The sequence below is a fragment of the Sciurus vulgaris genome (assembly GCF_902686455.1).
Source record: "Sciurus vulgaris genome assembly, chromosome: 10".
Taxonomy (NCBI): Eukaryota; Metazoa; Chordata; class Mammalia; order Rodentia; family Sciuridae; genus Sciurus; species Sciurus vulgaris.
Window position 1 is genome coordinate 114,403,136 of NC_136470.1, and position 22,325 is coordinate 114,425,460.

Here is a 22,325-nt window from a genome sequence, read left to right on the forward strand (position 1 = left end):
TATGGACATTTTTTTTTTTCTGGAAAGGCAAATTCACAATTCCTTTCCAGGGCTGGGGAGATAGCTCAGTTGGTAGAGTGCTTGCCTTGCATGCATTAAGGCCCTGGGTTCGATCCTCAGCACCGCAAAAAAAAAAAAAAAAAAAAAAAAAAATTCCTTTCCAAAGTTTGGCCATACTGTCAGGTTTTATGTGTTTTAAAAGGGGGAAGGCACCTGTACAGTTAGGACTCTGACCTCAATAATAATAGAGAAGAGAAAAGCTACTTCAGGGACTAGGGTTGAACTCAGTGGTAGAGCGCTTGGGTAGCACATGTGAGGCATTGGGTGTGATCCTCAGTGTCACATAAAAGTTAAAGAAGGTATTTTGTCCATCTACAACTAAAAATATTAAAAAAAAAAAAAAAAAAAAAAAAGCTACTCCAGCACTGTTGATAGCTGGATGTGAGCAAGTTCTCCCAATCCAAGCAACCCCCGCTGGCCTCTACCGGAAGCAGCCAGTTCTACCTGACTTGCTCTTAGATGTTCCAAAACTCTACCAGTCAGCCAAGCCAGCAAACAGCATTCAAATGGCATCCTCACTGGTTACAGTGTCATATACCTGTACACCCAGCTATTTTGGAAACTGAGGTAGGAAGATCACAAGTTTGACATCAATCTGGGCAACATACTAAGACTCCCATGTAAATAAAAAGAAAAAAAATGAACAGAGATGTAGCTCACTAGTAGAGTGTGTGCTTTAGCATAAGCCCCTGCATTCAATCCAATCACCAGAAACAAAAGAACAGGAACACAAAAAAAGGCATCCTAAAAGGAATGAGGGCCACAGAAATTGGAAATCCTATAGCTGCTACTCACCTGTCTCCACAGACCAGACTCAGTCAAGATGAACAACCAGTCTCCATGTCCAACTTGACTCCCTCCCTCAGCCTTTGGCCCCAGAGCAGGGGTCTATCTCTGCCCTTTCTGGTTAACACTTCATTAACAAGTGGAGCCCCAAGGGGCTTCATGACTGCCCATTTAAGCTTGCCAAAGAAGAAGGCCCTATAACAGGAGAGAACATCAGAGACCAGATCCCTGCATCTTCCATCTTTATCCTGAATCCATCCTGCTTGCATTCAAGCTTGCCCAGCTGCTCTACTGGAGGTTACCATAACAACCAAACCTATAAGCTTCCAGTAACTAGAAAACAACTGCCAACAGCAAGTGACGGGGGTAGAAAAGGCCAAGAGCGGAGACACTCAGAAGTAAAATAGGAGGAGGCTCCAGAGCCCTGGATGACAGAGTTCTATTCACAATCCAGCAGGCAGTCAATATCTTGCATAGACTGCCACACTACCAGCCCCAGGTACAGACCTGGACACTATGGGGCAAATTATCACAGATGTTTACAATTTTACAATTAAGGATGCATAATAGTACAGGTGGGACACACAGTTGTTTAGGCCAATAGCAGTGGGCCTTAATGAAAATGCCAACTTCTATTTCCCAGTGGAACAGTGAACTTCATGATTTTTTTTTTTTTTTCCTTTGTGGTATTGGGGATTGAACCCAGGGCCTCATGCATGCTCACAAGCACTCTACAACTGAGCCACATCCCGTCTCTTTATGAACTTTTTTTCCCCCCTTTTTTGTGGTGCTGGGGATCAAACCCAGGGCCTTGTGCTTGCAAGGCAAGCACTCTACCAACTGAGCTATCTCCCCAGCCCATCTTTATGAGCTCTTAATAGGTTTATTATTTAAAAAGTCTCTCCCTCACACCTACTGCACCTCTGTCCAGGAAGAAGAGAGAAGCTCAAACTCCAAAGCTCTGCTCTTGGCCCAGACCCCAGGCTTGCATACCTTATCCCCTCTGCCTACTGGGGGAACTCAGCCACAGCAGGAACAACTCCTTCTTACCTGACCTACAGTAAGGCTCACTTCTCTAAGCCACTCCAGTCTCCCACCTGTTTCCTCGAACCTGCTAGTTACCTGACCATTTCTGCAGGGCAGCCCCTTGCTGATCCAGTCCTCACAGTTCAGTAGTACCTACCACCACCACCTGTTTCACTTTTGAAGTGTTCATGAGCTGGGCGTGGTAGCACAAGACTCAGCCGAGGCAGGAAGATTCCAAGTTCAAGGCCAAACTCAGCAACTTAGCAAGGTCCTAAGTGACTTAGTGAGACCCTGTCTCAAAAAATAAAAAGAGCTGGAACTTACCTCAGGGGTAAAGCACCCTGGGTTCAATCCCCAGTACAAAAAATGAAATAATAAAAAAAGAAAAAGAAAAGAAAAAGAAATCTTCATGAGCTTGTAGTTGGCAGAGGGGATTAGGGAAGTGGGCTATTCTGCCTTCACTCAAGTTGCCTTTCACTCTCCAAAATGCCTCCCTCATGAGGCCACTGCCTTTGGTCTGATCTGTTTTAACAAACATTCATGCTCCAGGGAGCAGTTAATTCCCAGGCCTCCTGTTTCTGTACCTGTCAGTCAACCCCTTCCCCAGGACACTGTGTCCCAAGAAAGTGTCAGGCTCTATAGTGAAACCATGGTCTTTTTCTCAGGACCAGGGAAGAAGCTGGGAAACAAGGGGAAACCTAGATAGGGAATCTTGCTTGCATATTTACCACAACAGAAAAAGCAGAAAGGGAGCCCTCAGGCAGCACCTAGCCTTAGGGCCTTCTCGTGTATGCCACCCTTGACCTGATTCACAGGATAGGTACCTGGGCTTTGACCCAGCAATACAGACAGGCCTCCTGGAGCCTGGGTCAAGTAGCCCCAAGACAGCTTCTGATAGCATCACAAGTCTTTCTTCAGGACACCGAGACACCCTCTCTCCATTCTATTATCAACTTGTCAGTGACCTTTACAAATCACTTTATCCAGTCTGAACTTTGGCTTCCACATCTGAAAGTGAGGGTAAAAAAATCTCTATTCATTAAACTTTGAGTTACATGATGAAAAAGAAATGAAATAATGGGAGCTGAACTTGGTGGTGCACACCTGTAATTCCAGCAACTTGGGAGTCTGAGGCAGCAGAATTGCAAGTTCAAGGCCAGCCTCAGCAACTTACTGAGACCTTAAGCAACTTAGAGAGACCTTGTCTCAAAATAAAAACTAAGGACTGGAGTTTTGCTCAGTGGTAGAGTCCTTGCCTAGCATGTGTGAGGCCCTGGGTTTGATCCTCAGCACCCATAAAAATAAAATAAAGGTATTGTGTTCACCTACAACTAAAATAAAATGTTTAAAAATAAATAAAAAGGGCTGGGATGTGGCTCAGTGTTAAGCACCCTGAGTTCAAGACCTGGTACAAAAAAAAAAAAAAAAAAATGTTTTTTTTTTAAAGAACTGGGGATGATGTAGATCAGTAGTAAAGCAATCTTGTTGAACTCAATCTCCAGCACTGACTATGACAGTCAGAGAAATTGGGGAGGGACCCAATTCCCTACCCTGCCCCCACCCTACTTACCCCTGTCAGGAGGGAAGAGATACATCAGGAACAGGTGGCATTTCAAAGTGCATCATAAAAGGAAGCCCCAGCCGGGAGGGAGTTACTCACCATCTGCTCTGTTCCCTTCACAAATATACCTTCAAGGGCTTCCCCATTTGATTTAACATCTATTGAACACAAAAAAAAAAAAAAAAAAAAAAAAAAAAAAAAAAAAAAAGTGCATGCCTGTAATCCCAGATGTTCAGAAGGCTATGGCAGGAGGATTGTGAGTTCATAGCTAGCCTCAGCAACTTAGTGAGGCCCTAAGCAATTCAGTGAGACCTGTCTCTAAATAAAATACAAAAACAGGTTGAAGATGTGACTCAGTGGTTAAGTGCCCCTGGGATTAGTCCCTGATGTCAAACAAACAAACAAAAACCAGAAACACTCCATTTTAAAATGGGAGGGATTTGGGGATGTAGATCAGTGGTAGAGTACTTGCTCAGCATGCATGAAGCCCTGGATTGATCCCCAGCACTGCAAAAATAAACAAAAGAAACAGGTGCTTTAGAAGGCAAATTATCCAAAGCACAAACTGTAAAAATAATCCTAAACCATGGGAATGGCTGACATTTGGCTGGAATGCATATATACTAATTGGAGTTTTTAGGCAAACACACAGTTTCAGGACAGTCTCAAGGACTAGGTGATAGATGATCTCAAGAAGAGCTTTGGAGGGGCTGGAGTTGTAGCTCATTGGTAGAATGCTTGCCTAGCATGTGGGAAGCACTGGGTTTGATTCTCAGCACCACATATAAATAAATAAAATAAAGGTCCATCGACAACTAAAAAAAAATATCTATGAAAAAAAGCCAGGCCCTTCCTCACTGCCCTCCAAATCCCACTGCAGCCATTGCTGCAGCCATGATGCCGAAACAAAAGAAGCAGAATCAGCAGCAGCTGCAGCCACCACAGCAGCCACCACTGCCTGAGCGGGAAAAGACTGGAGATGAGGAAGATGAGAGTCCCATCAGACCACCCAGCCTTCTGGGCCCTTGCCCCGTGGCCAATGGGAAGCCTGGTGACTCCAAGTCAGCTCTTCACAGAGGTCCTCCAGGATCAAGGGGACTGATGATTCCACCACTGCTGATTGGGCAGGCCCAATCCAGGAAGGCCTCGGCCCCAGGTCTGGCCCATATGGTCGTGGTTGATGGGTGGTCAATGCTAAACCCCCTTTTCCGGGGCCAGGCCATGGGGTCCCTCCAGGGAAAGCTTTCACAAAGAGCAGAGAAACCCTCGAAGGCTCAAAAGCTGGTCTCTTATCAAGAATACCTGCCCACCTAAGGAAGGCCCCAGGTTATGGAAGACAAATCCGACCACCCTGTTTGTTGACACTTTTCCAAAAAGGGCCACTGTAGATACCACCCAGGTGTCAATGGACCTCCTCTGTGAGACTGTGCCTTCCCTCCAGGCTGGAAGGAGCCCTCTATGGCCTCGTGGCCATTTATTTCCCTCTGTCCCTGTGATGGCTACTGTGAGGTTCTTCCACACAACACCCTCGATCAATGACACATCCACCCCCATCCATTACCTCCCTGGTTTGGGGTCCAGAGTTGTGTTTCATCACTGGTGCGTAGTGCACTCTGTCTTCTAATCCAGCCTCCAGAGACTTGCCTTCAGGACCCCTTCTTGCTCCCTTCAACTGCCTCTGGATCTTCTTCCCTTTCACCAAATAACTGCTGAACAGGAAACCTCTTTGGTGCTGTTTCTTGTATATATGTCCACCTGTCCCCAGTATTGCCTTCAATTCATGAGAGCCCTGGAGTTTCCTACCCGTTTTAGCTGCTTTTTCTAAAGTCCTTTTTATGTGACATCCCAATGTTTTCAGCTGCTTGGGAAACTCACCAGGTTTTCTGACCTGGGGTCAGGTTTGGGTGACTGGTACAGAGTTGGTCCCTGAAAGGCAACTGTCCCTGCTTTTGGATTTTGTAGTTTTTCTGTCAGTAGCGTGATCCCCACCGCTATGGTCTGTGATCACTGTGCTTTGTTAAACTGTGCATCCCCTTGTAGCCTTTCTCAGTGTCCATGGCATTTTTGTGATTTCCCAACACTAGAATAAGTTTTCCTGCCAAAATGAATGAGCCTCTTGCTGCCCTCTATAGACTTTCCCCACCTCCCAACTTGGGAGAATTGTGAAATTCCACAAGACTGCCTCCCTGTTTCTTCTGGCATTAGTTATTCTGGGTCTGACACAGGCCAGTGATGTCTTGTGAAGTCTCAGATGGGCCTCCCTACCCAGCTCCTTTTCAGCCCATTTTAGTTAGACTATGTCATTGTGAGACCACCAGTACTTTCATTTGAATTCTGTGAAATTCCACCTGGCCTACCTTTGAGTGAAACCTGGACAGTACTGTTGCTCTCTTCTGACACTCTTCCCTCACATCCCTGGCACTGGTTGTTTTCTGTGAAAACGGCAGTGAACAGTTTTGGTTTTGAGCTGGCCCTGGGGAAATGGGTCAGGAGTTGTGTGGGCAAGAGGGAGGGATGAGAGTCACTGGAGAATTGAGAATGAATTTTTTTCTTTTTAACATTTCTTTATATTAGTAATAAACACAGTGGAAACCAGCATTTTCCTTAAAAAAAAAAAAGTCAGGTATAGGTGGCATATGCCTATAATCCCAGCACAGCAGCTTGGGAAGCTGAGGCAGAAGGATCACAATTTCAAGGCCAGCCTCAGTAAAAGCAAGGCACTAAGCAACTCAGTGAGACCCTGTCTCTAAATAAAATACAAAATAGGGCTGGGGATGGCTCAGTGGCCAAGTTCCCCTGAGTTCAATCCTTGGTACCAAAAATAAATAAATAAAAAATAAAGAAAGAAAGAAGACAACAACAAAGAGCTTTTGAGCCAGGCACAGTGGTGCATGCCTGTAATCCCAGTGACTCAAGAGACTGTGGCAGGAGGATCACAAGGTCAAAGACTGCCTCAGTAACTTAGCAAGACACAGTTTCAAAACAAAACAAATTTTAATTGAATAAAAAATAAAAAGAAATTTAAAAGGACTAGGGATGTTGCTAAGTAGTAAAGTACCCCTGGGTTCGGTCCCCAGGACCAAAAAATAAAGGAGAGAATATGAGATATTAAAGATCCAGTATGTGAGGAGGCAGGCTTTACTCTGAATTAACCTTCCCAAGCAGACGGCTCACAATTTTCATGTTTAAAAAATTGTATTTTCTACTCGATCTTAATTCCTATCTGGTCATCTAGAAAGTATCTTCCCAGAAATAAAGCCTCCTTCCTTAAGTTCCCAAATCTTTATCTTCCTACCAGGATGGCCATACCCCTAATTTCCAGATAGAGGTGGGTCTCTTCTCCTTTCATTCATACAGAGAGATAGTTCTAACACCAAAATCCAAGGATCTCTATGCATCTACAATGAGGCAGGAAGTGCCAGTGGAACTATAAATGCCAGATAGGAAAATGCCAGAAGCTGGAAACAGTGGTTCACACCAAAAATCCCAGTAGATCCTGAGGCAGGAGGATCACAAGTTTGAGGCCAGCTTTAGTAATTTACTGAGACCCGGCCTCAAAAAAAAAAAAAAAAAAAAAAATTAAAAGGACTGGTGAGGTAACTCAGTAGTAAAGCACCCAATGACCAAAAAAAAAAAAAAAGACAAGACAATACCAAAAAACCCAACTCTAATAGCTTCAGCAAGTTGTCTCCACTAGACAAGGACAGCCTAGCTCCTGACTCCACTCTAATTTCCTCTAGTCTTTTCTAGACATACTTGCATATCATCATCTACCTGATTAGCAAAGCCAGTCTGGCTACACTAGATCACACAGCAACCCAAGCCCACATGAAAATCCAGGATTGCTTATGCTTTTTAAGGTTTTTTTGTTTTTAGGGTGTGTGTGTGTTGTTCTTTTATTTTTACTGGGGATTGAACCCAGGGATTCTTTACCAGTGAGCCATATCCCCAGTCTTTTTTAAATTTTTGAGACAGGATCTCAGTTAGTCTTGAACTTGCAATCCTATCTCAGCATGCTGAGTTGATGGGGTTTTTTGCCCTTTTAGAACAATTGATTTTCCATCCCAGATTACCCATGTGGCTCAGGGCTGAGAAAGGAATGAATGAAGGGATGGATTGCAGGCTAGGCCTATGGGGGCCTGCATCCCAGGCTAGCAGTGAGGGCTGTAAGAAGTTACTAATCAAGTCACCCTGTTCTCCCCACCCTTTCTTGAGTACCTAGGGCAGCCAGAAAAGTCTGGGCAAACCAAAACTTCCTCTTTCTCCTCCTAAGTCTCCCAGGGAATGATACTGAATCCCTAATGGCCTCCATCACGGACATAGGTTGCCAGCTGAAATGTCACAGAATCACAAGAAAAAATAACACACAATGCAAAAATTAGAAACAATATTTATTGTTTCCTGTAAAATTGGGTGCTTTCATGAGACAAAAGTTGTTTTCACACTTATCCAGTAATTTGGGACTGTCTTCATTGGGTAGGAGGGAAAATTCTCTCCTCTGGGAAATTAGGCCATGCTAACTTTATTTTTGTCTATTTGCTTATGCTAAAAAAATAAATAAAAATAAAAATTCAGTGGTTAACAGGCTATCTGTTCCTAGGTATATCCACCCAGTACACTTTTACAGATGTAAAGCCCACATCCTTATGTGCAGCCCAGGATTAGATGGATCCTGGATGTCAATTAGGTATCCCTGGCTAGGGACTAAAGATCAATCAGCTAATCAGCTGGTTGAAAATATGCATAGTGCTGCCACTGATAGATGGAGATTACCTCTTTATCAAGGAGTATTTTGGGTATAGTAGGGCTAGCAGTCAACCCCAATGTAGCACTCTGGCCACAGGTGGTAACTGTTTTAGAAGCTACTTATCTCCATATTCTCTTGAGATCCCCTAAATTGACAAGGGTGAATTCAAGTTTCAAAATGGCACTCCAAGTTATACAAGGTAGAGGATATCATTAAGGTAACAGTTTCACCAACTCCAAGCAGAGCTCTGATCCCACCATCCCCCTCCCCTCACCCTTCAGGACTACCTAGTCCTGCCCACTGGACACTTTCTAGCATCCAGAAGTCTTGAACAGCCTTCAGCCTCACAAGTTGGGGGCAACCCAATTAAGAAACTTCATGGCAACTTCAAAGCCAAGGAAACAAGCCTAAGAAGGGGAGAAAGAAAAAAACAAGAGTATGACTATTCATAGATACACCCATAGCACCATGCTTGGTTGGCCTGTTAGGACCAGAACCCCTCCCCTAACCCCACTTCCATCCCAAGGAAGCAAGCTATACTCGAATTCCTAAAAGGAGAAGAAAACAGGTCCTACAATTGCCCACTTCTGATGATCAGGTCATGATATAAAAGCCCCTTTACCTCAGAGAACTTTAAAGTCAATCCTTCTGACAGCTTTAGGAAGTAAGCAGATAAAGGAGACTGGAGACCGTGGCTGAGGGTAGACTAGTGGGGAAACTGAGTATCTAGTGCAATCCCAGGAGCAAGCAAAAGCAGCCCACCTGTACCTTGCTCTGAGTCCAGAAGGAAAATTACAACTCCTGACAGTTACTCACTGCATTGGCTGGGAAGGCTCGGATCATCACTGCATTGAACCCTTTGTACAAGGATGTGATTCCTTCATCCCGGATCAGCTCTCTCAGCACATCTCTGAAACCATTAGGATATTTTCCTGGAGGTGCTGTGGGGTAGAACCCAATTTTTAAGGCTTCAAGAACTTCCTGACCTGACTCTGGCAACCCACATGGGAACAATCTAATAGTTAAGTCTTCCTGTAGGGTCAGGGTCAGAATCAAGTAAAGAACACCTTGCAGTTCATCTAGAACTAGTCCACAAACAACACAGTTCACCTTAGGGCAAGTATACAAGTACCGGTACCAAGGGAGTAGGAAAGAGGGGTAAAGAATGAAACAGGAATAGGGGTAAACTCAGTGGGTTCTAGTAATGTACCTAGTCATGCTAGGCATTTGCCTAGCATGCACAAGGCTCCAGCACTAAAAAGAGGGAGGGAGGGAGAGGGAAGTAGGGAGGGACAAGGGAGGGAGAGAGAGGGAGAGAGAGAGGAAGAGGGAGAGGGAGAGAGAGGGAGAGGGAGAGGGAGAGGGAGAGAGAGAGAGAGAGAGAGAGAGAGAGAGAGAGAGAGAGAAGAGGAAGAATGGAGGAGAAAAGAAAAAATAAAGAAAGGAGAAAAACAAGCTTTCTGGTCATGCAGGGGGAGGGAAAATGAATTTGATTTCTTCATTTTTTCCAGTACTGGGGATTGCATCCAAGGGGGCTCTGCCACTGAGCCGTATCCCCAACTTTTTATTTTTTATTTTGAAGCAGGGTCTCACTAAATTGCCCATGCTGTCCTAAAACTTGCAATCTTGCCTTAGCCTCCCAAGTGTAGCTGCCACACTAAGCCTGGATTTGACTTCTTATGTCCTTTATTTGTTTAGGCTGACGTGAAAATGAATTTAAGGTTCTTGGAACATAAATGATCATGAGGTAAAAAGTTAGTCAGACAGATGCTGGGTGCTTCCATGGAGAGGAAAAGTATCCCAGGGTCTTAAGAATTTTGCACCCCAGGGATAGCCAGTGCTAACCATCCACAACCACCCCACTCACCAGTCTGGAAGCGGGACTTGAGCACATCTGGGGGGATTGCCACAGCCCAGTTGAAGATCCCTGCAATGCCCCCAGCCACCAGGATCCGAGGTGCACTGAGTTCACTGACACTGCAGAACAACCACCACAGTCCCAGTCAGACAAAGACTGTGAAAGTGGTGTTCAGACCATCCCCCCTGTTGCAGACAAGGAAGTTACTGAAAGGGAGAAACTGGCTGAAGAGAGAAGGTCCAAGGGCAAGACTCCCCAGACATGATAGCATCTACTTCTTGGAAGCAGCCTATTTCAAATACTTGTTCCACTGGGTAAGGCACAGAGTAAGAGGTGTTAACTGGACCTCAGCACACATGAGAGGAAAGGGTACATGGAGGAAGAAATAAGTGTCACTTCTGCCTTCAGACTACCCACAGGAGAGGACAACCCATCCATGAATGGAGAAAGTGGCTTCTAAGATCTAATGTTCTCACCTCTTTCCCTCTGGAGTGAAAATGTTTTTCAGCCACTCATATGTCATGAAATACATTCCACTGGCTGGAACATCTGTTAGTAGCAAAAAAGAGGTGAATTAGTCTATCTATAAAATCCCCACAAACTACTTGTACTTAGAAGAGGCAAGCTTGATGTTGGACCATCGAAGAATTCCTGAGAAGTTCCTCATCCTATTTGTTAATCACTTTGCAGTTATCAGATGTTGCTCTGGCCCAAGCACTGCTGCAAGTGAGTATAAATATACATTTCAGGGCTGGGTTTGTGGCTCAGTGGTAGCACGCTTGCCAAGCATGTGTGAGGCACTGGGTTCAATCCTCAGTACCACATAAAAATAAATAAAATAAAGGTACTGTGAAAAAATGTGTGATAAAAAAGTATTAAAAATAAGAATGAAAAGTAATAATAAAGTTCCATCCAGTCACCACTGACATGCCCACTCTAAGAAGTAATAACCACAGCTAATACATCTGGCCTTCCTTCAAGCTACCATTTCAGAATAACAGTAGGATTATCTCTATCTCTCCTAATTCCACAAAAATCTGTCTCAAAACCAGTCTGGCGGTTTGGAGAAGGCTGGTGGATTTAGCCCAATAGAGCACTAGCATGCATGAGGCCTTGGGTTCCATCACCAGCACTGAAAACACACACACACACACACACACAAACACACATACCCCAGGAGATTGCCAAGTCACTCTCTCTTGTCACTCATCTCTTCAGCCAGGATTTTGATCTACTAGCTCATCCCTCCCAACTACCACTGTCATGATTTCTACTCCTGAAGACACATAGGAAGAATGGAAGGTCCTTCCATTCTTATCTATGACCATACAAGATAGGGTAAGACTGCCTAAAACCAGGTCAAACACTGATTATCTTGGCAGAGCTGTGGCATATGCCAACACTAATTTGGCAATCCTCTCAGGACCTTTTGTGGTATACCCTCCTCTGGTGACCTCCCCACGTGATCTCAGATGAGGGCCTCAAAGTTTACCTCGCATGAGGGTAAGCACAGTCCCTTTGTAGATGCCTCGGATCCCAAACTCCTGGTATAGCTTCTTTGCACAGTCCAAGGTACCAGTGTATTTGGTTTCCCCTGAAGAAGCCTGAATCTGGGAGGGAGAGAAGGTCATCAGGTCAGAAACAGCAACATCAAAGTCAACAGATCCGGCTGAGTGTGGTGGAGTATACCTGTAACACCAGCTATTCGAGAGCTGAGACAGTAGGATAACAGGTCAGTAAGAAACCCTGTCTCAAAAAAATAAAAAGGGCTGAGCTGAGCATGGTAGCACATACCTGTAATCCCAACAACTCAGGAAGCTGAGGCAGAAGGACTGAAAGTTCAAGATCAGCCTCAGCAATTTAGCAAGAACCTCAGAAACTTGGTGAGAACCTAAGACAGGGTTGGGTAGAGCATTTACTTAGCATGAATGAAGCCCTAAGTTTGATCCCCAGCACCACAAAAAGAAAAAGATTAAAAAAAAAAATAAGTTGGATGGGGATATAGCTCAGTTGGTAGAGTATTTGCCTTGCATTCACAAGGCCCTGGGTTCAATCCCCAGCACCACACAAAAAAACAAGAAAAACATAAGCGTGGCCTGGCATGGTAGCGCATGCCTGTAATCCCAGCAGCTCAGGAGGCTAAGGCAGGAGGACTGCAGGTTCAAAGTCAGCCTCAGCAACTCAGTGAAGCTCTAAGCAACTTAGTAAGACCCTGTCTCCAAATAAAATATAAAAAGGGCTGGGGATGTGGCTCAGTGAGTACCCCTGGGTTCAATCCCTGGTACTAAAAAAAAAAAAAAAGTATGTTTATGTTTTTCTTATTGATGAGAATAACCCAGTGGAGAGTGAAAAGTTGATACTGAAGGAGAAAGAAAGAGGAAATATTAAAGCAATGTCTGTGGCTGGGAAAGAAGGGATGAGATCTAGTACACACACAGAGAGCCAGCGGTCTAATAGAAGCAAAGATCATCCTTGGTAGAAATAAGCAGGTCATGTACAGATACACCATCACATAGGCAGGTGATGGTGATAGAAGCCATCTGATGAAGTTCTCTCCTGATGGTTTCAGATTCGTCCGTTAAGCAGAAACCAAGTGTTATGGTTTAGATATGAGGTATCCCCAAAAGCTCATTTGTTAAACAATGCAAGAATTTTTTAGACGTGAAATGACTGGGTTATGAGAACATTAACCTAATCATTGGATTAATCCACTGACAGGGATTAACTGGGTAGTAACTATAGGCAGGTAAGGTGGCTTGAGGAGGTAGAGTAGGTCACTGAAGGCGTGCCTTCAGGGTTTATATTTTGCCCCTGGTAAATGGAACGCTCTCTGCTTCCTGGTGCCTTTGCCTGAGCTGCTTTCCTCTGCCATACCCTTCCACCATGTTGTGCCACATATTGGGAAGTCCCAAATAAACTTTTCCTCCTCCATGTTGTTCTTATCAGGTCTTTTGGTCACAGCAGCAAATAAATAAATAAATAAATAAACAACTAAAATACCAGGTCATCCACTAGAGGGCAGGGGTTTGAGAAGAAGGAAGAGACAAAGAAGTAGCTCAGCAGAGCAGGGAATGCAAAAGAAGAGTACAGATAGGTCAATGTCTGATCTAAAAGTAGAAAAGGACTTTGGGCATAAATGAAATGGAAAAAGTCATAGGAGAAAAAGATGATGGACAAAGCTATTAAACACAAACATTCCTTAGGACAAAATCAATATCCAGACTTTTGCTTCTGAAAAGATGAAATAGATGTACTTTTCCCTGTTCTTCCTGCTAAATTCAACAAGATAACTATGGATGCTAATTTTTAAACAAACATTAAAGACTCTGAAAGTTTGGAGAAAAGATATAAGACCAGTTACTAGGGACATTGAGACTTCAGGAATAATGTGGTGAATTTCTTTTTGCCTCTTCTAACTCAGACTTGAAGCTGAAAGAACTGGGAATCTAGAAACAGGCACAGACTGAGGGAAAAAAAAAAAAAAAAAAAAAGACACAACAAAGCTGCAAAGATCTTCTCCACAAAGGGCCAAGAAAGGAACTGTCTAAAAAGACAGAAATTTTTTAGACAGCAACCTCTCTACTCCAGCCAAACACCATAGAAAAACCTGCGACCTCCTCTGCATACATCAACAAAAAACAAGCGGGAAGCCTAGACTTCCATCCTCATGAGGTTGTAATGAAGCATGCAACATGCTACTGGGTGGAGTCAGCAAAGGCAAAGTAGAGAACAGGGACTTTCATCCCTGACAGCTGATAACCATCACTTTCCTGCCCCATGGTATCCGTAGAGATGTTGGAATTCCCACACTCACCCAGCAATAAAAAAAAGAAAAAACAGTGCCCCACCCTTAGGTATCAACAGAATCCAAGGTAAATGGGAAGCCTAGGCTTCTGCCTCCACCTAACAGTTATGAGGCCTCATCCCTCCCTTCTCTGCTGGAGTACTGTCAGAGAAAGTCGGCTAAAACAGAAAAGTTCCTTGACTTTCTACATAATACATAAATACTCAACTTTTAATAGAAAAATCACTTCTCAGCCAGGTGCAGTGGCATACACCTGTAATCCCAATTACTCGGAAGGCTGAGGCAGGAGGATCACTAGTTTAAGGCCAGCCTAGGCAACTTAGTGAGACTCTATCTCAATATAAAAAATAAAAGGACTGCGTATGTAGCTCTGTGCTAGAACACCCCTGGGTTCAATCCCCAGTACTGCAAACAAAAAGAAAAGAAAAATCACTTGTCATATTCAAAGTCAGAAAATCTTACACCCAACCAAAAAAGACAAGCAACAGATGGTAACTAAGATATCAAAATTATTAGAATTGTCTGACAACGATTTTAAGGCACTCATCATAAAAGAACCTTTAAAATTCAATTATGAACATGACTGAAACATGAAAAATAGAAAGCCATGCCAAGAAATAGATACGTTTCAGAAGAGGAATAGAAGATTTAAGAAAAAAAAACAAATGGAACTTTTAAAACTTAAAAATACAACTGAAATAAAAAGCATTGTGAATAGCTCACTCAACAGAGTATAAAAAAAAGTGCAGGGGAAATTGGTGAATTAGAAGAGAGAACAATGTGAAATTAGGCAATCTAAACCAACAGAAAGAAAACAGAATGAAATGAAATGAACTAAACCTCAAGGAACTTTGAAGTTATAATACAAAATCTAACATTTCTGTCTTCAGAGTTTCAGAAGACGAGGACAAAACAGGGTGAGACTAAAAAGAGGGTGGAACTGAAATAGTTGCTGAAAACTTCCCAAACGTGTCAAAACATAAACTTACAAGTTTAAGAAGTTCAGTGAACAACAAACAAACATAAAGAAATCTATGTCAAGACACATCACAACTTCTAAAAACTGAAGACAAAGCTACTTAAAAATAGCTGGACTGCAGTGAATAAAAATCACCTTTCCTATAGGAAAAAAGCCATCTGAATGACAGAAGAAAGGGAGATAAGAAGGAAGTGGCCAGCATGGTGGCATAGGCCTAGAATCTCCATGACTCAGAAGGCTAAGGCAAGAGGATTGTAAAGTTGAGGCCAGCCTCAGCAAATTAGTGAGCTTCTTTCTCAAAAAAAAGTGAATGGAATATAGTTCAGTGATAAAGAATACCTGGGTTCAATCCCCAATATTGGAGGGGGGGGGGGCGGGGATAGGAAATGGCACAGTATTTTTCAAGTGTTAAAAAAAAAAGAATTGTCAACCCAGAATCCTTTATCCAGTGAAATATCCTTCACATAAGAAATCAATAGAAAATCAATCATTCTCAAATGAACGAAACCTAAGAACATTTACAAAAGAAAACAAGTAAACTTCAAACATCAGGGAGTAAATAACATGGTAATCAAAATATGATACATTATATAATGATAATAAGAGGGACATTATATAATGATAAAAAATTAATCTGCTAAGAACACATAGCAATCCAAAAATGCATATAAACAACAACAACCACACACACACAAAAAAAACTGCAAACTATGTGAAGCAAAACTTATCAAACTGAAAGAAACAAAGCCTCCACAATTAGAGCTGGAAATTTTAAATTCCTCTATTAACAACTGGTAGAACAACTAGGCAGAAAATTGGCAAGAGAGAAGAGGTCAATAACACTATCAAGCAACAGGAACTAATCATCATTTATAAAGCACTCTACCAAAAGATAACGAAATATACATTTTTTTTCAAGAGCCCATGGAACATACTATCCAGGGTCATAAAATAAACCTCAACAAATTTTAAAGAATTTAAATTATAAATGTGTTCTTAAGCTTGAAATCAATAACCATTAAACACTTGGATGCTAAATTACAGTCTTCTAAATAATCCACAGTTCAAAAAGAAAATGTCAAAGGAAATTTTTTAAAAAATTGTGCTGGGCATGGTGGCACACACTTGTGATCCCAGCACCTCAGGAGACTGAGGCCCGAGGACTGCAAGTTCAAACCAGCATCAGAAACTTAGTGAAGCTCTAAGCAATTGAATGAGACACTTTTTCCTAATAAAAAATAAAAAGGGCTGGTGATATAGTTCAGTGGTGATATAGTTCAGTGGTATCACCCCTGGGCTCAATCCCCATTACCAAAAAACAAAAATCCTCATTGAACTAACTCAAAGTGAAAATATAAATCAATATATTAAGATTTGGGGGACATAGCTAAAGCAATACTGAGAGGTAAATATATATAACTGACATCAGAAAACTGGAAAAGGTTCAAATCAATAATCTAAGGTGTTATCTCAAAAACCTAGAAAAAGGAGTCAGGCGTAATGGCACATGCCTATATCCCAGCTACTCAAAGGCTTAGGCAGGAGAGTTGCAAGTTTAAGGCCAGCCCAAGCAATTTAGCAAGATCCTGGCTCAAAATAAAAATTTAAAAGAAAGGGGTCATTGCGTATATAGTTCATGGTAAAGCACTTGCTTAGCATGCTCAAGGTCCTAGGTTCAATCTCCATTATAACCAAAAACAAAAACATAAACAAAAACCTAGAAAATCAAATGAATCCCAAACAATCAAGAGAAAGAAAAGAGCAAAACTAATAAAACAGAAAACAAAAGCAATACACAAAATACTCAAACAATTCTTTCTTTGAGAAGATCAATAAGTTGACAAACCTCTAATGAGACTAACAATGAAAAAGAGAGAAGTTGCAAATGATTAATACCAGTAATAAAACAAAAGATATAATCACAGTCCCTGCAAGGCATCAAAAAGAGTGTAAGGGAATGCTATATAAAACTGTATGCACACAAGGCTGCGGTTGTGGCTCAGTGGTAGAGCATTTGCCTAGCACTTGTGAGGCACTGGGTTTGAGCCTCAGCACCACACAAAAAGAAAAAAAATAGAGGCACTGTGTTCATCTACAACTAAAAAAATATATTAAAAAAACTAAAAGTGTGTGTGTGCAATATGTTTAGGCTATTTACATTTAAAATAAATAAAACAAAATAAAGGTACTGTATACATTTACAACTAAAATTAAAAAAAAAACTGTAACACACAAATTTGACAACTAACATGAAAAAAATGTGTAAACTGCTACAATTCACCTAATAGGAAAAAAATCATTTGAATTGCCTTAAAATGATTAATAGAATTGAATTCATAATTCAAAAATTCTTTCCCAAAATTCTCAAGTCTAGATGATTTGACTGGAAAATTGTATGTTTAAATAAGAATTAAAGACTGGTATGATGGCAAACACCTGTAATGCCAGTCCAGCAACTCAGGAGGCTGAGGCACGAGGATCCCAAGTTCAAGGCTGTCCTTGATAACTTAGTGAGATCCTGACTCAAAAAAAAAAAAAAAAATTTTTTTTTAAAGGGCCAAAGGGCCAGGGATGAATCTCCAGTATCCTGAATTGAATCTCCAGCACCACCAAAAAAAAAAAAAAAAAAAAAAAACCAGAGAGAGAGAATCAACATAAATTCTACACAAGGGAGGTGGCACACACTACAATCTCTGCAATTTGGAGGCTGAAGCAAGAGGATTGCAACTTCAAGAACAGCTTGGACAATTTAGCAAAGACTGAAAATAAAAAATAAAAAGAGTCAGGTGCTGTGGCACATTCCTGTAATCCCAGCAACTTGGGAGGCTGGGGCAGGGGGATCTCAGGTTCAAAGCCAACCTCAGCAACTTAGTGATTATCTCTAAGCAACTTAGTGAGACCCAGTCTCAAAATAAAAAATAAAAAGGGCTGGGTATGTGGCTCAGGGTATAAGCACCCCTGGGTTCAATCCCCAGTACCAAAAATAAAGAGAGAGAGAGAGAGAGAGAGAGAGAGAGAGAGAGAGAGAGAGAGAGAGAGAGAGAGAGAGAGAGAGAGAGAGAATGAATATGAATATGAAGTAGGAGGGGTCAATATATCCAAAATCAAAACTAATTATATGACAATAGTATAGACTGTGAGATACTGATGGGAGGATAGATACATAGATCAATGGAACAGAAAAAAGAACCTAGAAAGAGAACTAGTATTGGTACTGAACCCAGAGTCATGCTAGGGGAGTACTCTGCCACAGAACTACATTCCTTCCTTTTTTAAAAAACAAATTAAATTTTTGGAAGCAGTAATAGGGATTGAAACCAAATGTGCTCTACCACTGAACTATATTTCCAACCCTTTCTATTTTTAATTTTGAGATAGGGTCTGGCTAAGTTGCCCAATCTGGCCTTGAACTTGGGATTCCCCTAATTCAGCCTTCTGAGAGAGCTGAACACCACCAGGCCCAGGCCCAGTTAATATTTCCCTTCCTTTCCTTCTTCCTTTTTTTTTTTTTTTTTTTTTCCTTTTTGTAGGATGGCAGATTGAACCCAGGGGTGCTGTACCACTGAATTATATCCTTAGCCCTTTGTATTTTTCATTTTGAGACAGAATTTAAGTTGCCTAGGCTGGCCTCAAACTTGTGGTCCTCCTGCTTCAGCCTCCAGAGTGCTAGAAATTACAGATGTGGGCCACCCTGCCTAGCCACTTTTGATTATTAACAAAGGGGCAAACACAATTAAAAAAAAAAAAAAGTCTTTTCAACAAATGATACTGGTATAGGTGGTCATTATAGGTAAAAGTAAAAAAGCTGGGGATATACCTCATGGTAGAGCACTTCCCTAGCATGTGCACATCCCTGGGTTCATTCTCCAGTACTGCAAAATACATAAATAAAAGAACAGATACTCTAAGAAAGGCAATAAACTTTATTTATTTATTTATTTTTTTAAGATTCCAGGTGCATTGGTACAGGCCTATAATTCCAGCAACTCAGGAGGCTGAAGCAGAATGATCACAAGTTCCAGGCCAGTCTCAGGAACTTAGTAAGGCCCAAAGCAACTTAGCCAGACCCTGTCTCAAAATTAAAAATAAAAAGGACTGGGGATGTAGCTCAGTGGTAAAGCACCCTGGGTTCAATCCCCAGTACCAGAAAAAAAGAACACTGACCTAATTCTCACACATTATATAAAAATCAATTTAAAAAGGGATCAGAGATTTAAAAGTAAATAATAAAATTATACAGAAGTTTTATAGAAAACATAGGGAAAAAAATCTGCAGGATATAGAGCTAGGAAAAGAGTTATTAGACTTAACAATGCTTGATCCATAAAAATTTTAAGCTGGACTTCATGAAAATTAGAAACATATGCTCTGCAACAGACCTTATTAAGAAGTTAAAAAGAAATTTTAGACTGGGAGAAAATATTTACAAACCACATATCTGGAAAAGCACTAGTACCTAGACTATATAAATGACTTTCAAAGTTCGTTTAAAAAAAAAAAAAGAGTTCCATTAGAAAATGGACAAAACACATGAATGGATCAAAGATAAAAACAAGATGGCAGGGCTGGGGTGTGGCTCAGTGGTAGAGTGCTTGTCTAGCATGTGTGAGGCACAGGTTTGGATCCTCAGCACCACATACAAAAATAAATAAATAAAGTTATTGTGTCCATCTACAACTAAAAATATTTAAAAAAAAAAAAAACAGATGGCAAATAAAGACGTGGAAAGATGTTTGATCCCTTTATGTGGGAAATACATAAAATTCTAAAAGGAAATACAAATTTAAATAAGACATTAATCTACCTGTATTAGAAGAGCTAAAATCAAAAATTATAACCAGGGTTGGGGTTGTGGCTCAGTGGTAGAACACTTGCCTCCAACATGCGAGGCACTAGATTCCATCCTCAGCATCACATAAAATAAAATAAAGGTATTGTATCCATCTACATCTTTAAAAAAAAAAAAGCTGTTAAGAAAAAAAACCTATAAGCATACCAAATGTTGGTGAGGATACAGAGAAGCAAGAGCACTCATACATGGCTACTGAAAATGTAAAATGGCATACCCAGTCTGACAAACAGTTTGGTAGTTTCTTTAGAAACTAAGGATACAGTCAGACATGGTGGCACACACCTGTAATCCCAGCAGCTTAGGAGGCTGAGGCAGGAGAATCACAAGTTCACAGCTGGCCTCAGCAACTTAACGATCCTAGGCAACTTAAGTGAGACCCTGTCTCAAAATAAAAAATAAAAAATGGGCTGGGAGGAGCTGGGATTGAGGCTCAGTGGTTCATGCACTTGTCTAGCATATGTGAAGCACTGGGTTCAATCTTCAGTACCACATACAAATAAATAAAACTTGAATTAAAGTTTTTAAAAATGGACTGGGAGATGAGGTTCAGTGGTTAAATGGCCCTGGGTTCAATCCCTAGTACAAAGGGAAAAAAAAAAAAAAAAAAGGCCACGGGGGAGAAAGAAAGTAAGAAAAGAAATGAAACTAAGGATACAGCAGGGTGTGATAGTGTACAACTTTAATTCCAGCTACTGGGGAGGCTGAGGCAAGAGAATTGCAAGTTTGAGGCCAGCCTGGGTAACTCAATGAGACTCTGTTTCAAAATTAAAAATAAAAAGGACTGGGGTGTGTGTGATGGGGGAGTATAGCTCAGTGGTAGAGCCCCCTGGGTTCAATCCCCAATAGTAAAAAAAAAAAAAAAAACAAAAAAAAGAAAAAAAAAAAAGAAAAAGAAAGAGCTGAGGTTGTAGCTCAGTGGGAAACACTTGCCTGACACATGTGAGCCTAAGCACCACATAAAATAATAAATAAAATATTGTGTCCCTCTACAACTAAAAAAAAATTTTTTTAAAAAGAAAGAAAAAAGAACCTAAGAATGAAACTATTATGCAGCCTAGAAATTGTGCTCCTAGGCATTTATCTCAGAGAAATAATTATTTTTTCACAAAATTATCTGTATATAAATGTAATACCAATTTTCTTCAAAATAGTCCCAAACTAGAAACAACACAGATGTCCTTCTATGGACAAATGGCTAAATTGTGGTCCATCCATCCTACAACTATTACTCAGCAATAAAAATGAATGAAATATTCATATACACAGCAATCTGAACAAATCTCCAGAAAATTATACTGAGTTGAAAATGCAGTTCAGGAAAGTACATACTTATAATTCCATTTAAACATGCTTGAAATTACAAAATTATAGAATGGAGTATACATTAAAGGTACTGGGCTTTTGGAAAATTGACAGAGACATACAACATCTCAAGTAGGAGCAGCCTCCCTTCTACCTCTGCTGAAGCATGACTCACCTCGTATAGTTCCTAAAATGGCTACTAATAAGAGTGGGTAGGTCTGGGGTGATGTGTCATGGGTATGATATTTTTTTAGTTTGTTATAGTGTGCTGGTTCTCAATTCTACTAAAATTGTTTCCATTTTCCTGGAAACGCTGAAATTGTTTTGCACACCTACCTAAAGTCTTTATAAAGGGTAAAAGGATATAAAATGCAAACAAAATTGCATGGAGAAAGTTAGCTATCGCCCCCCCATATCACACCTTTACCTGTAATAAGCACTTGATCCGTTCTCCAGGGGTCATAATACCTGTGGTGAACACACCAGATAACATCCCAGCTGCAAATAATTGAGGATAGCTGCATTGAAAACAAAACCAAAATCAGGCACTTGTGATTAATCACCAAAGACAGAGGAATCCCATCAAAGAGGATGTTTATAAAAGAAAGGTAAGAACTTGTACTGGAAAGAAGCACAATCACAAATAAATCTAATTTCACATAAAAGTCAAGTTCTACCCAAGCACAGCGGCACATGACTATAATCTCAGTGACTTGGGAGGCCGAGGCAGGAGAACTCCAAGTTCAAAGTCAGACTCAGCAATTTAGCAAGATCCTAAGCAACTTAGCAAGACCCTGTCTCAAAATAAAAAATAAAAAGGGCTAGACATGTGACTCAATGGTTAAGTGCCCCTGAGTTCAATCCCCAGGACCAAAAATAGAGACCAGTTCCAAGAGTGTTCTGATGTCAAACTGACCAAAACAAGGATCTCATTGGCAAGAACAATGTGAGCCTGGTCACAAGGCCTACTTACTTGAAGTATACAGTCAGAATCCCTCATCCATGGGAAAAGCTTTATATTGTGACATGGTTTCCACCTCTTGGACTGCCATAGTCAGTGACTATGGACAAGTTCCCAAACCTGTTAGAGTCTGGATTCCCCATCTATAAAATTCTGGGCTGTTGATGGGGAAAAGGCTCTAATCTAAAATCTGGACCTCAGTATACACCTGTTTCCCTCCAATGTCATTTCTCCTGGACCACCAAGAGCCTGAGAACACTCTAAGCCAAGACTCAAGAGGACCACTTCAAAGTCAGGAAGAATGCAAGGCTGTGGCCACCTCTACAGACTGAGCAGTGGCCAGGCCAGTTACAAGGAATGTGCAATTAAGACTAAGTTAGGGATAGTA

The 22,325-nt window shown here is 41.3% G+C and overlaps 1 protein-coding gene and 1 pseudogene across 2 annotated transcripts in view; one reads left to right on the forward strand and one right to left on the reverse strand.

Moving 5' to 3' along the window:
• Nucleotides 1-3,730: 3,730 nt before the first annotated feature.
• On the forward strand, nucleotides 3,731-6,917 carry LOC306670758 (proline-rich protein 3-like; annotated as a pseudogene). The gene has a single exon. The product of its transcript is annotated as a proline-rich protein 3-like (transcript).
• Nucleotides 6,918-7,805: 888 nt separating this feature from the next.
• Nucleotides 7,806-22,325, reverse strand: part of SLC25A20 (solute carrier family 25 member 20) — a 28,826-nt gene continuing 14,306 nt past the window's right edge. Inside the window, exons 4-9 of the mRNA XM_079155655.1 lie at nucleotides 21,404-21,494; nucleotides 11,531-11,648; nucleotides 10,515-10,587; nucleotides 10,048-10,157; nucleotides 8,997-9,121; nucleotides 7,806-8,587 (exon numbers count right to left, since the gene is read on the reverse strand). Coding sequence (XP_079011781.1) covers nucleotides 8,525-8,587; nucleotides 8,997-9,121; nucleotides 10,048-10,157; nucleotides 10,515-10,587; nucleotides 11,531-11,648; nucleotides 21,404-21,494 — 580 coding nt within the window. The 3' untranslated portion in view covers nucleotides 7,806-8,524. The remainder of the gene's footprint in view (nucleotides 8,588-8,996; nucleotides 9,122-10,047; nucleotides 10,158-10,514; nucleotides 10,588-11,530; nucleotides 11,649-21,403; nucleotides 21,495-22,325) is intronic.